The sequence below is a fragment of the Pan troglodytes genome, chromosome 12 (assembly GCF_028858775.2).
Source record: "Pan troglodytes isolate AG18354 chromosome 12, NHGRI_mPanTro3-v2.0_pri, whole genome shotgun sequence".
Taxonomy (NCBI): domain Eukaryota; kingdom Metazoa; phylum Chordata; class Mammalia; order Primates; family Hominidae; genus Pan; species Pan troglodytes.
Genome location: NC_072410.2, coordinates 86,009,791 through 86,023,255, shown reverse-complemented (window position 1 = coordinate 86,023,255; position 13,465 = coordinate 86,009,791). Strand labels below are relative to the sequence as shown.

Here is a 13,465-nt window from a genome sequence, read left to right as displayed (position 1 = left end):
TGGGCTCCTCTGGTCAGGGCGAGCAGCTTCTATGAGCTTCACAATTGCACCTTTGCCAATGCACATGCTGTTGTCCTGGACAAAAAGGCTTGAGAATGAGAACACTGGCCAGGGCAAGGACTCCAAGGCCATCTTAGGCCTCTACAGACTTGTGGGACTCTACAGGAGCCCAATCCATGGAGCACTGTTTCCTCCTGTCCCCCTGGCCAAGATTTTTGCCTCCTCTGCAACCCCCAGAAGTACAGCCAGGCACAGAGAGCTCGGCCGACTTCCAAGGAAAATCTGAACTAAGGTAATTTTCACCGGGGGCAAAATAAGGAAAGAAAGCAGCCTGCTGGTTGTGTGTAAATCGGCTGACCCTGTATAATCCCCTCAGGTACCCAAAGGCAAGATCCTTCAGGAGCTGCCTTCCAGAAACCTGTTGGAGCGGATGTCAGCCTGGGTAAGCTGCCCACTGCTTACCATCTCTGCTCCCTAGGAATTTGCTCTGTGGCACTTTGCAAACATGAGGGCCTCCCCACACACTTGTTCCTGGCCTCTGCAGCTCAACTTCAGGTCACCAGAGTTTGGGAGCATGCTAAGATATTTTAACCTCGAGAAAATGTCTCTTTGATTGATCTGTTCTCAGTGCATCAAAGAGAAAATCTTTGTCAACGAAGACATCCAAGGGCTGTCATTACTTTATGTCTCCTCAAGAGGTTCCCTCACTAAGCAGCCTCTTTGCCTCTCTGCACCTACCAGGCCCATCCTCAGACAGTCCTCCAGGATAAAGCACAAATACCCAGACACAGCACATGGTTCGGATATGGCATGGGGGATGGTTGGCAAGGAGGCACATTACCTGATTTGCATCTTCAATTTTTTACTGCCTGACAATGTTGGGTTTGTTTCAATGCTGTATTCTGCTGAATGTATTTGGCCTCATTCCCGTTTTCTGAGTTTACCATCCTCCAGTTCTATAGCTCTGGGATTCTCTGTTTCTTCTCCATTCTCCTTTATGCTCCCAATAATGCCACTCTGTCTCGACCCACACAGATGTTCCTAGATGTTCCTTTACCTTCAAATCCTACCCAATTTCTGCGGCTTCTCTCCTCACCATCATCCCTGCAACTTTGCTCTGAGTGTCTCCCATGAACTCTCAGAGTGTTCCTGACTTAAAGGACTCCCCCAACACCCTCTAGGTGCTCAGACCTAGACTAGTTATGAAGCTCCATTATGGCTCCTACAGGGGAAGGAAGCCATTTGCATACCCTGAGTAAAGGCAGGTAAGAACATTTGGAGTTCTTAGATATCCTTCGACCAACTCTCATCTCAGATGCAGTCATGTATACAAGGCAAGCTGCCCAGTTCCTCAGCTATAAAATCGTCAGATTATGGAATTGGAAAGAATTGTATAAAGTACATCTGGTCTAACTGCTCACCTAAAAATGAATCACTTATGGTGTGCCAGACAGAGGCCTTTACCCTATATCGAATAACTTCAAGTGGTAGGGAATTCCCAGCCCCTTCATGTGGTGGGTGGCACTATTAGACGTAACTATCCAGAACTTCAGCTCCTCATTACTAATTTGTCTAAACCAGTGGTTCTCAAAGTGTGGTCCAAAGACCCCGCTTTCAGAGATTCTGTGACATCTTCCCTTCTCTGACTACATGTTGTTGTGAGGACAGATTTTCTCCACATATTTCAACAACAACAACATATCACAACTGACTGCAGGAGCTGATAACAGACTCCAGCTATCTTCTATTATGATAGACATTGGAGACATTTGTCACTCTTCTCACTGAACCCTTGGTTTTAGAAAACAGTTATTTTTTGGTAAAAATTAATGCTTACATTAAAATATACTAATTCTATTGTCACTTTGAAGTAAATTAATAGTTAGGCCGGGTGCGGTGGTTCATGCCTGTAATCCCAGCAGTTTGGGAGGCCAAGGCAGGTGGATCATTTGAGCTCAAGAGTTCGAGACCAGTTTGGCCAACATAGTGAGACCCCGTCTCTATTAAAAATACAACAATGAGCCGGTGGTGCGCGCCTGTAATCCCAGTTACTCGGGAGGCTGAGGCAGGAGAATCACTTAAACCTGGGAGGCGGAGGGTGCAGTAAGCTGAGATGGCGCCACTGCACTCCAACCTAGGTCACAGAGTGAGACTCCGTCTCAAAAAAAATAAAATGGCCTGGCGCAGTGGCTCACGCCTGTATCCCAGCACTTTGGGAGGCCGAGGAGGGCAGATCACGAGGTCAGGAGATCAAGACCATCCTGGCTAACATGGTGAAACTCCGTCTCTACTAAAAACACAAAAAATTAGCCAGGCGTGGTGGTGGGCGCCTGTAGTCCAAGCTACTTGGGAGGCTGAGGCAGGAGAATGGCATGAACCCAGGAGGCGGAGCTTGCAGTGAGCCGAGATCACGCCACTGCACTCCAGCCTGGGTGACAGAGCGAGACTCTGTCTCAAAAAAATTAAAATTAAAATTAAAATTAAATAATAAAATAAAATAAGTAAAAATAAAGTAAATTAATAGTTAAATAAATTGTCAGTATTCTGTTTCAAATGAGAAAGTGCATAGTTGTAATTTCTAAATGATAAAAATTAACAGATATAACTCGTACAAACTAAAGGTCTTTGGGGTCTTTGACAATTTTTGAGAGCATAAAAAGGCTGAGAACCTTTGAGAGTGCCTTAAATTTGAGAGCCTTTCAAATACATGAAGCTAGACTTCATGTCTTTTTTTATATCTCATCTTTTCCAGGATATCTCTTTAATCCCTCCAATAGGTCTTTGCTGGACTTGGCAGTACACCCTCTAACTATGCTGTAGACTATTAATAATTCATACACCAGGGCACCCCGAGCAGAACACAGTGCTGCCAGGGTAGTGTGCCAGGCAATTGCCTCTCTAGTCCTCAATACTCTGCTCCCACTAAAACATCCCAACTTCCATTTGGGGTAAGCCTTGTCTCACCACTGGCTCATCTCCTACTGAGCTTGCAATACCTAAAGTCGCTGGGATTTTTTATCATATACCTCTGTAGAAGCAGGTCACCTCAATCCTGTCTAGACACAATCGAGTTTTTGAAGCCCACACTGGAAAATCACATATCTCTATTAAATCCTTCCTTCGTTTAGTCGGCTGCAATCTTCCTGAGTATTAGTTCTGTCATTTAGTGTGTTAACATCCTTGTAATCTTTGTGTCATCTGAAAAATGGATAAACGTGCCACCTGTCTCCATTCCCTTTACTGATAAAAATATATCACACGGGGCAACCGAATCCTGCGATCCACACTAAACACCTCCTTTGTGTTTAGATCAACCCAGACACAAGCAATTACATGTGGACCTGATGATCTGTCATCCTCCTTTCTACAGGACACCAGGTGTCACCCATGAGTGATTCCTGCCACTCTCTCCCACTATGCTTTCAGCCACAGATATAAATTCATGCACCCCCCATTTAAGCTGAAGCTCTCATATGAAGGGGATCTGTTATTTAATTTTTAAAAAATGTACTGAGCATACTATATGTCAGATACTGTCCTGTGCATTAGAGCTACAAACACGAATCAAATATTTTCAAATTCTAGAATTATGCTGCTGGGGCTTTTGCCTTCACAGGCCCCACACTCTCCTACTCCAGAGTCATCAGCAACACCACTGCCTCCTACACACTGCGTCCCCCACTGCCAGCCTTTACCCCTCCTACCACGGTTCTGGGAGTTGGGGCAGGCTACTCCTGCTGTATGGAGGAGGCAGGGCTGGTGGGCTCCTGATAATTCAAGTTAAAACCTGGTGGCTTTTCCTCAGAACCATCCTTATGCTGGTTGGCTTCTTGGTACCATGAGCTGTGTTTGAGTCAAAGAAGCTTCACTGGTCTGGAAACCTAACCATGGAGTTAATGTTTCCAAGAGAAAAGGCTGCCAGGTTTCCCAAAAAATACCCCACACCGAGCCTTGGATGGTAGCCCATTTATAAACCTGGGACTGTCGACGCTTTGTTGGCATGATGGCTTACGCCCAGGACCCCAGACTGTCCTCAGCCTTCTCTGAGAGTCCTTGTGTGATGCGCTACCAGCATGGCGACACCTTGGGCACAGCTGCAACAGCCCACCCTCTTAGTGCTCCCCACTTCAGTACAGCAAGAAGCAGCCCTCCAGGGAAAGTGCAGCCCTTGGGACATGAAGCCAGGTGAAGGGAAGGGAAGCCTAGAAATTCTGCTGGTCCAGATTCCTGCTGCCTTTCAGAGCCACTTCCTCCTAAAAACTACACCCCAGGGGAGTCACTGGGAAGAAACGAGGGAGCTGAAGGGACACTCGGGCTTCTGTCTTATAAAATTTGAGAGCCCAAAGGGCCATGTTTGCAGCTCTTGCTTGGGTCCTGTGTTGGTGACTTCTAGATGGAACAGAAGGAGCTGGAACCAGCACCAAGATCACACCACAGTCTTAGGAGCAGGCATCCTTCTGGGCCCTTTTGAAGACTTGACTACATTAGCATGAGTTGCAGGTGGCTGGGCCAGGCCCAGCTCTTCAGTGCCCTAACCAAGTACCCCGAGGTGCTGAAGCGATGATGACTCCTCGTTTGTGATAAACAGATGGTGGTTAGGGGTAGGCTTTGGAGCCTGCCCGCATGGGCTTAAAGTTCTGTTCTGCCGCTCCCTGTGCATGAGTTTCCTCACCTGTAAAATGGGATCATAGCTGCACCTAACTCACTGGATGATTGTGACTTAATACGTAGAAAGTGCTCAGTCAGTGCCTGACACTAAGCAAGCTCTCCATAAACACCAATGGCTTCTACATTTTTACCCCAGAAATCATTCAGAACCAATACACCTTTGTTTTTTTAATTTCCAACTTGTATTCTAAGCTCAGGGGTACATGTGCCAAAGGTGCAGGTTTGTTACATAAGTAAATGGGTGCCATGGTGGTTTTCTATACAGATCATCCCATCACCTAGGTATTAAACCCAGCATCCATTAGCTATTCTTCCTGATGCTCTCCCTCCTCCCACCTCCCAACCCTCCAACAGGCCCCAGCACGTGCTGTTCCCCACCGTGTGTTCTCATCATTCAGCTCCCACTTGTAAGTGAGAACATGCAGTATTAGAACCAACACTTCTTTTAGACCTGACTGTATCTATGAGATGACCAAGCAAGAATTGTCACAAAAACACAAAAATAATTCCCTGGTTTTCTAAGAGTGACTTACACTTTTCAGAGTGATTTTATACACATTTACCTCCTTCAAGTCTCCTCCATGTGACAGTGTAGGGAAAGTCTTTATGACAATCCTACACTGCAAAAAACTGGAGGCAAACCTGGAAAGAAAGTAAGTGAGCCCCCCAGGCTCCCAGTTGGTCTTTGGTTGACCCAGGATGGGCTTCTGATGTCTTTTCTTGATACCACCCTGTTCCTCCTTGACGCCAGAATACAAATGTTCTCACAAATTTACTTCTCATTACTACTGAGTCCAAAAAACACCAAGTCTCAGCTGTCCAAATATTTTTCAGCCTTTGGCTTTTGGATGAATGTAATTTGGTTCAAACTTGTCCCAAACAAACCGAAAGTGGCATGAATATAAGGACAGGCTTCTAGGACAGGAGCAAGACGCTTGGAAATCCCTGATGTTGGGGGACTGTTTATCTCTTGATAAAGTAAGAGAGCACCCAGCATCCTAATCTTCCTGACATTCAAGAGTGCATCGGAAGAAGGAAAGAGAAAGCAAGCAAGCCTTGGGCAAAAAGTGAGGGAAGCCAGCAGCACATTTTTTTAGGAAAAGGGTAAAGTGCATATTTTCACCAGTAGGTGGCGATAAAGTAATAAGGCTAAAGAAGCAGAATGTTCTTGATCAGAATGTTGAAGCATGTCATAAATATCTTGAATGCGGAGACTATCTTGCCCAATCTGCTTATATTACTTACAAAGAAATTAAGGCTCACAAAGGGTATGTGACTAGCTCAAGGTCACACACCTGGTTAATGACTGAACTAGATTAAACTCAGGTCTCACCATTAAACCAGAATGTGCAGTAACAGATTGCCTTTCAAAACTGTCTGGCATCTTCATCACATAAAGAAAAATATCACCCTTTTTTCAGTGTGTTAGTAATTTCAGCTGGCAGAAAAGCTGATAGCCTTTAAGAAATAAAACAGTTGATCATGCTTTCAACTTTCTGAGCTAAAATAGAGAAGGAGGGAGGGTGGGATGGAGGGAGGGAGGGGAGACATGGAAAAGAGAGGAAAGGAGGGAGAGGGGCAGAAAGAAAGGGAAATAGCCATTTGTGTGTTATAAGGCTTCCTGACACATTTGTGCTGTCCCTGAGCCCCTCTCAGCCATGATTTTCCAAAAAAGATCAGAGATTATTGAGTAAGACTCTCCTCCTCCCCTCCACCCCTTCTACTTCATTAGCACCAGTTTGTGGTGAAGGCCATTAAACATCTTACTGCATACAGGTCCAGGTGCCACTTTCCTTTATTCTGCTTGAGTCACACAGTGAGAAGCAGAATCTCGGGAAATAAGCGGATTGCCTGATCCCTGAAGGGGCCATATTTGTTCAGTGTAGTTCCAAGGAAGGAAATTCAAACAGGTGGGACAAATGTACCTAGAACGATATTAGGCATATAGTGAGTGCTTAATAAGTGTGGATGTATGGATAGATGGGAAAGGATTTAGGGCAAAAGATTCAGTCTCAACAGTGCAAGAAGGAATCTACTGCTTTGGTTGAATATGTAATGAATCCCCTGTCTCTGGAGGTATCAAGCACTAGCCAGCCACTCACAGGCCAGAGATGTTGCAAAAACAGATTGGGAGGTGGTTTGGAGTGGATGAATTTTTAGTTCCTTTTGAATCCAAGGATTCCCATTATTCCAAGATTCTTGGTGCATAATGAAAAAGAAATTGGTAAAGATGTTTACGCCTTTGACTTTAAGAGCTTCAGATTTTAAAAAATCATACAGATTTCAGGTTGCTTCATCCAAAATTCTGGCCCTCTATTCCTTTATTGAACTTTCAGACACAATTGGGAAACCTTATCATCCCGGCAATTCACTCAAGAGTTTCTGCTGGTTTGGTTTAAGTAACAAGTTTGTTTCTTTTCAATTTTGAAAATCAGGAGAGATGGACTCATGGAAACCTGGATCGGTCCTTTTAGATGAAGGTAATTATACAGCCCAACCTCTCAGCCACGCGTGGATCAAGATGCGCAGGATAGCAGAACTAAGAGTCTAATAATCCAGCTGGCATAGCGGCCGAGCTCCACTAGCCTAGGATTTCTAATGGCTCCCGCCTCTGATTTAAGGGTCCTACAAAGGGCACATTGAAACTCCCTCCCTAGGGAGGCCTGGGGTAAGGAGCAATACTGGATAACAAAAGGGAGAGAGGAAACGTGAAGACAAAAAGCCAGAAGGGAGCTAGTTTCCCACCCTCAAAATGGGTTTGGACCCTGACTCCATCTGGCAGCACACTTTAACTTCCTCCAACTCCACTTCCTCCTTTGCAAAATGGCTTTCAGGTTTTCCCTTCACAAGAATGGGTGTTGTTTGCTGCGTACTGCATTAAATATTTGAAACTCCAACACACTAGACCTTCCAGCTCTTCATGGGAGGGAAGATTGTACTGGTAGGGGAAGAAGGAGGTGAAGGAGAGGACTCCGCCTCTGGACTTGTACTTCTCCCCTTCCTCCAACGCAGAGTCTTGGGGCGTTTCCACGACAGGCTCCTGGCTGCGAAATGCCGTTAGCCACCCAAAGTGAATGTTTAAAATGATGTGAGGAAGTGGGATGAGCTAGCTGACCTTTAACGGAAGGATGAAATCATGTGCTTTGCAAACTGGAAAAAATAACAAGCCAGTAGAAAGCTCACTGCAGCCAAGCGCGAGCAGAGACCCCCGCACCTTCCTCCACTCCGGGGAATCCCGGAACTTCCGGGCATCCTGAAAACGGGGAGACTCACTTCCAGTGCTGCAAGCGTGCTCTGCCTGGGAAGCCCATTCGTGTTACCAAGCCTAAAAGGATTCGCTTTCATTGTCTTTATTTCTTTAAATGGTATATTTATGAACTTGGCTCCCATGTAAATGGCTCTAAAGACACCCCCTTCCCCAAGGCTGAAATGCAACTCACACACACAGCTTCTGAGAGCATGAAACCTTTTTGAATCTCTACTTCTAGTCTCAAACACCTGGGAGGGAGGAGTTGCATTTTAAGCCCTCTTATTTGAGTTACTTTTAAATAAACTGTCTTCCTCCAGTCCACATCCAATCCTCATTAGATTGTCCTTCTTGTGCCTTACTCATCTTCGTTCATTGTCTCAATCACCAAATGTTGACTGAGGACCTACATGATCTTGGCACGGTGGAGGTTTATTCGAGCAAGACACATTCTGTGGCTCAAGATTTTCAGAATTTTACAGAGACATAATTTACAATGGCCAAGTGCTTAACGCTTTCAGATAACAAAACTAAGGCTCAGAATAAAGAATAAATTAACAAGAACGGAACTCAAGTCTCCTGATTTCAAATCCCCCAGCAGAGTACTATGTTTTTGATAGGCTGTAAGTAAATATTAATTTATTATTTTTCTCAGGATGGGGGTAATGTGAAAAAAAGCACAGTTAGCTTTAAGCCAAGCCCCCAAGCTGGGTGTGAATATCCATTATGTCCCCTCCCATGGGGTAAGGCCAGCTGCTTCCTTTCCTTGTAAGTCACCAAAAGTTTTACTGCTCTTTCCAGGACTTGTTCCAAAAGAAGAATTGAGCACACAGTCTTTGGAGCCAGTATCCCTGGGAGATCCAAGTAAGTTAATTGACAACTAGAAACCCACGGTGTCTTTGACATCTGAACTGCTCTCTCCTCTCTTCCCACTCACTCCCACTCAAACCTGCCTCTCTCCTACCGTGGATCTGTTTATCTCCCCTCTTCTGACACCTTGTTCTAAGGGGAAAGGGAAGCTTTTGAAGGATATAAACTGTCTATGTGCATGAGGGGGAGAGGATCAAAATGTTTTAACATCACTATGGCAACAGGGTGAAGAATGGGATGGAACGGAAAGACAAGGAAGGATGAAAGGAGGAGACGGGCAGGTTAGCAGGGGCAATGGTCTAGTGCAAATGATGGTGGCCAGAACTCGGAGTTGGAAGTGGAAATGAAGATAAATGGGCATATTCAAGAGATACAGAGAAGGGAGAATCTATAAGATGGAAGGTGGAGGTTCGAGAGAGGGAGAAGTTAAAGATGAGTTGAGCGACTAGGTAAATGGTACTACAATGAGGAACACTGGGGATGAAGCAGGTTTATGTCTATCATTTTCTTCGAGACATTTGATCTGGTAGAGAGAAGACTACCCAGGTCTGATATTCAGAAGGAACAGCCCAATCAGAAATTTAGAGTTGTAAGACGATGAGCTATGGTTCGAAACCGAGGCTATGAGAACAGAAAATGTGACTTAGGGAGACACAGTAAAGTAAGAAGATACAGAAGACTTAAGCCTGGAGAACAACACTGGGTGGAGGAGAAACCACCTGAGGATATCAGAAAGGAAGAACCAGAGAAAAACAAGGAAAATGAGAAAGACAAAGTAGTAGCCTGCAAGGTATGGAAAGAAAGCACCTGCATATTCCGCTAGAAAGTCACTACTAGTCAGCCACCAATGGACAGTGAGGCTCAACCTTGCTGCATATGAGAATCACCTGAAGACATTATTAAAGATGCCCACATTCCTGCCTCATACCTACTGTATCAGGTTCTCCCTAGACCTTGCTACCCAAAGTGTGGTCTGGAGACCAGCAGAATCAGCATCAGCATCAACCAGGGAGCTTGTTAGAAACACAGATCTGCTGGTTCTACAGTGATTGATTCCTTTGCACATTTACCCTTGAGAAGCACTTTACAGAGTGAATCCCAGGAGTCTTCATTTGTTGAAGCTGCATTAGCAACCCTGATATGTACATGACTCTGGTATGTATCCAGAGTTAAGAAACACTGGCCTGATGTATTGGACAACACAAAGCATTAGTCTATAAAATGGTACCATGTTGAAGGAAACTACAGCAATTAAATACATTGGTAGAGTGATTCCCATAGATACTATATCTTACTTTCTCTTCCTTGACTTTCAACCTCTGATCTCTTCTTTAGCCATAATAAATTGCTCACACTGAACATTGTATAACCCAATTCTACCTGTTAGCACTGATGTTGGCATCTTCAGATCAGAATGTTTTCACCTCTATATAAGAAAGTCATGGGTCTCAGTCAAAACATGCCCTGAGCTGGAACCATTGTCATTTAAAAGAGGAGCAAAGGGAACCGTGGTATCAGCCATCAGGCTAATGAGTAAAGAGAATTAAGCAAATAGAGAAACAGCTCACCTTCTTAAGACCTAACTATAAGATGAATACGTTAATCCTGAAAACAATTCCAGATGTAAGAAATAAGGAGAAAAACTGCCTGTGAGGAATCAAAATAGATGCTACAATATCCATGTACTTTATTCATGTAAAAAGAAAATCCCCTCTGGCCCTTACTCTAATTAACACTTGTTCCCAAAAATACTTTATTCCAAAAGGCATATTGAACTAATCTGCTGACATCTGGAAGGGAAACTCCACCTCAGGATTACTTCTCCAACTTTACTGTGCACAGGAATCACCTGGGGATCTTGTTAAAATGCACATCTGTCTCTATAGGTTTGGGTGGGGCCTGAGAGTCTAGCAAACTGTAGGTGCTAGTAGGCGGCAAGCCCTGAAGAACTCCACTGCCACCTGCTGGCAACAATTCACACTGCAAGCCCTGCCAGGAAAAAAAAATGAGTTGGCCTTGCTTGGGAATCCACAACATGATAAGCTGCATATGAGAATCACATGCTGCTTCTTCTTTCCTTTACCCCAGGTTTTAGTGGCATTTTTAAACTCTGCTTCTGGACTTTATTTGCCTCTTTCATTCTTCATCTCAAGATCATGCTTGGGTATAGGCAGTTTGGGGACAGCAAAGGACAAGGGAAGCCAGTTGAAAAGGATGAATTGGTAGGCACTGAACGCCCAGGCAGACAGGAGGTAAAAGCTTTTCTTTTGAGATTTGCTACTGAGCCAAGGTACAAACAGGTGCCCTGATTCTAGATGGAGTGAAGTCAGCCAGTCCCAGACGGGTCCCTCTCATCTCCTACTTCCCTGGTTTTGATTGCCATGCAACACTGCAAGATAATAAAACACATTCTCAGGTATAACTTTTCTCCTAATCACAGTTCTGCAGTAGCACTCAGCAATAAATATTTCTCATCAATTCTTCTGCTCAAAACTTTGTCAACTCATGTTCATTTATTGCTTTCATCTTTAAAACAATTTTTTAAAACCAGCAACAACCCTCTCCACCTACAGAGCTTCTCCTCCTGAAGAATGGGAAGACTCCAGCTCTGTGGCAACAATGCACCGTGGAGAACATGGGTGGTTGTGTGCAGATTAGAGAGGTGCAGGCCTATCTGGCCGCTGCTCCCCACCCACAATGGGCAGTGCCCCAGTGTCCTCTCGGATACACCAGCCTAGAAATTTCCAACTTTACTCACTCTTTTTTTTTTTTCCTATATGGAGCTCTGTTTTGAAACATTTTTGTCTTCTAAATTGCAACTGTTAAATAATTTATTTTTCACTTTTTACTAATCAAAGGGATCTATAGCTCCCAATAAGAACCTCTGATCAGCACTGAATAGTCAGTTTTATACTGAGATGATATCATTCCTGTCTACAGCAAAGGAAACACTAATTTCCATTAGCCTGTGTGGCTTTTCACTAGTTCCTTTTGATGTTTGAGAGGGTGAAAAGAGCTTGCAGCCTATCCATCCCTTTACCTCTCTTATAACCTTCATATATCCACAGAAATCCAGAGATCCTAAGCCAGAATAACTATCCTAGTCCTCATCACAACTAAAAGAAAGAAAGAAAAAAAATCTCAGATAGCTACGAACAAGGGCTGACATCCTATACTATGTAGATAATTTCTTTGGTTCCCTTGCCCAGGGAAATGAAGGAGAAGATTGATATCAATTTCTTATTCTATAATTCCTGCCCTCCCTCAGTGCTGGCCTTGCAGATCTCTCACACCTTATAAAAATCCAACACTTGTTTCTAAAAAGTTAGGATGAGAGCAAAAAGCCACACGCTCTTGAGACTCAGTCTTGATGAATTCTCACAACGGGGAGTCTGCACTTACAAGATCTTAGCCTAGGAAACCATTGACAGCCTTCCCAAGCTTGGCTAGGACGTCGCTGCTTCTGAAACCCATAACTGTGGCAGATACATAGAGTTTTAAACAGTTATGGAAAGAAGGACTAGCCTAAGTGTCCAAGACCCCGGTGCTCAGGGAAACCCCTGTGGGATGTAAATAAATATATCCTGCATCTTCCTACCTCTTTTTCCCTTTCTTTTCATTTCTCAGGGGGCTCTGTTGGAGAAAGAAGAACAAGAGGATGCCCAGGTAAATGCAGTGAGAGATCATGAGAATAATAGAGTCTTTTTCCGTTCCTCAGACTGCAAAATTGACTTGTCGTTTTTAATTGATGGGAGCACCAGCATTGGCAAACGGCGATTCCGAATCCAGAAGCAGCTCCTGGCTGATGTTGCCCAAGCTCTTGACATTGGCCCTGCCGGTCCACTGATGGGTGTTGTCCAGTATGGGTAAGTGCAGTTAATGTTCTGAATCCAGAAAGGAAGTCATGCCATGTGCTTAATTTTATGCCACGTGCTTAATTTTATGCCACAAATATTACCAACATGTCCTTGAGCACAGATTTGTTCTCTTCCCTAATGCAAATGTAAATGAAAAAAACTGAAGGAATCCAGATGCCTTTAAGAAATCTGAGACTTCCTGAAGGGACAGATTAAAAAACACTTGTAAGTAGATGGCATTTGCACTCAAGAATATTTATTTGTCTGGCAAACAGGAGAGATGCGTGTGAGTGTTAACTTAGCCAATAACCAGCTGTGTGGCCTTGGGCTAGGCCTTCACCTCTCTGATTGTCAGTTTCCTCATCTGTAGATCATGAAGGTTGGATCTGGTTTCAACCCTATTACAGCACTTGTTTGAGGGACTCCACCCTGTGCTACAACCTATCCACCTATAGGTTAGACGCCTAGAGAACATGGTGCTTTAGGTTGTATCTTCTCTTTTCTCCAAATAACCTTAGGCCCCTGCACTGGTACTGGAAAAACTCACTAGGCAATGGAGAAGAATGGGTGGGAAGAGAGACGGCCCCCATCAGTCAGCTGAGCACCTAGATGACTTTCACCAACCTGCTCTATTATTATACTTAGGGTAGAAATGGAGGGCTCATGTTGACATCCAGTCTCAATCTTTCATTTGGCGGTAATAAATCACTCTTATTTCAGATATGAATAGGTTTCTCACTGAAACAGATACACAGATACTGATAATAAACAATCAAAAGAACAAGCGTGCATAATCTTAAATTTATACACACATCTTAAATAG

At 44.2% G+C, this 13,465-nt stretch overlaps 1 protein-coding gene across 2 annotated transcripts in view; it reads left to right on the top strand.

Annotated features, from left to right (window-relative positions):
• The window catches only part of VIT (vitrin), a 114,312-nt gene that overhangs the window by 74,118 nt on the left and 26,729 nt on the right, over window positions 1-13,465 (top strand). The window contains exons 9-12 of one of the 2 annotated variants that reach the window (XM_016948349.3): window positions 377-442; window positions 7,104-7,148; window positions 8,717-8,779; window positions 12,504-12,651. In XM_016948349.3, the coding sequence (XP_016803838.1) occupies window positions 377-442; window positions 7,104-7,148; window positions 8,717-8,779; window positions 12,504-12,651 (322 nt within the window). The remainder of the gene's footprint in view (window positions 1-376; window positions 443-7,103; window positions 7,149-8,716; window positions 8,780-12,503; window positions 12,652-13,465) is intronic. The other variant, XM_016948350.3, reaches the window with a different exon arrangement.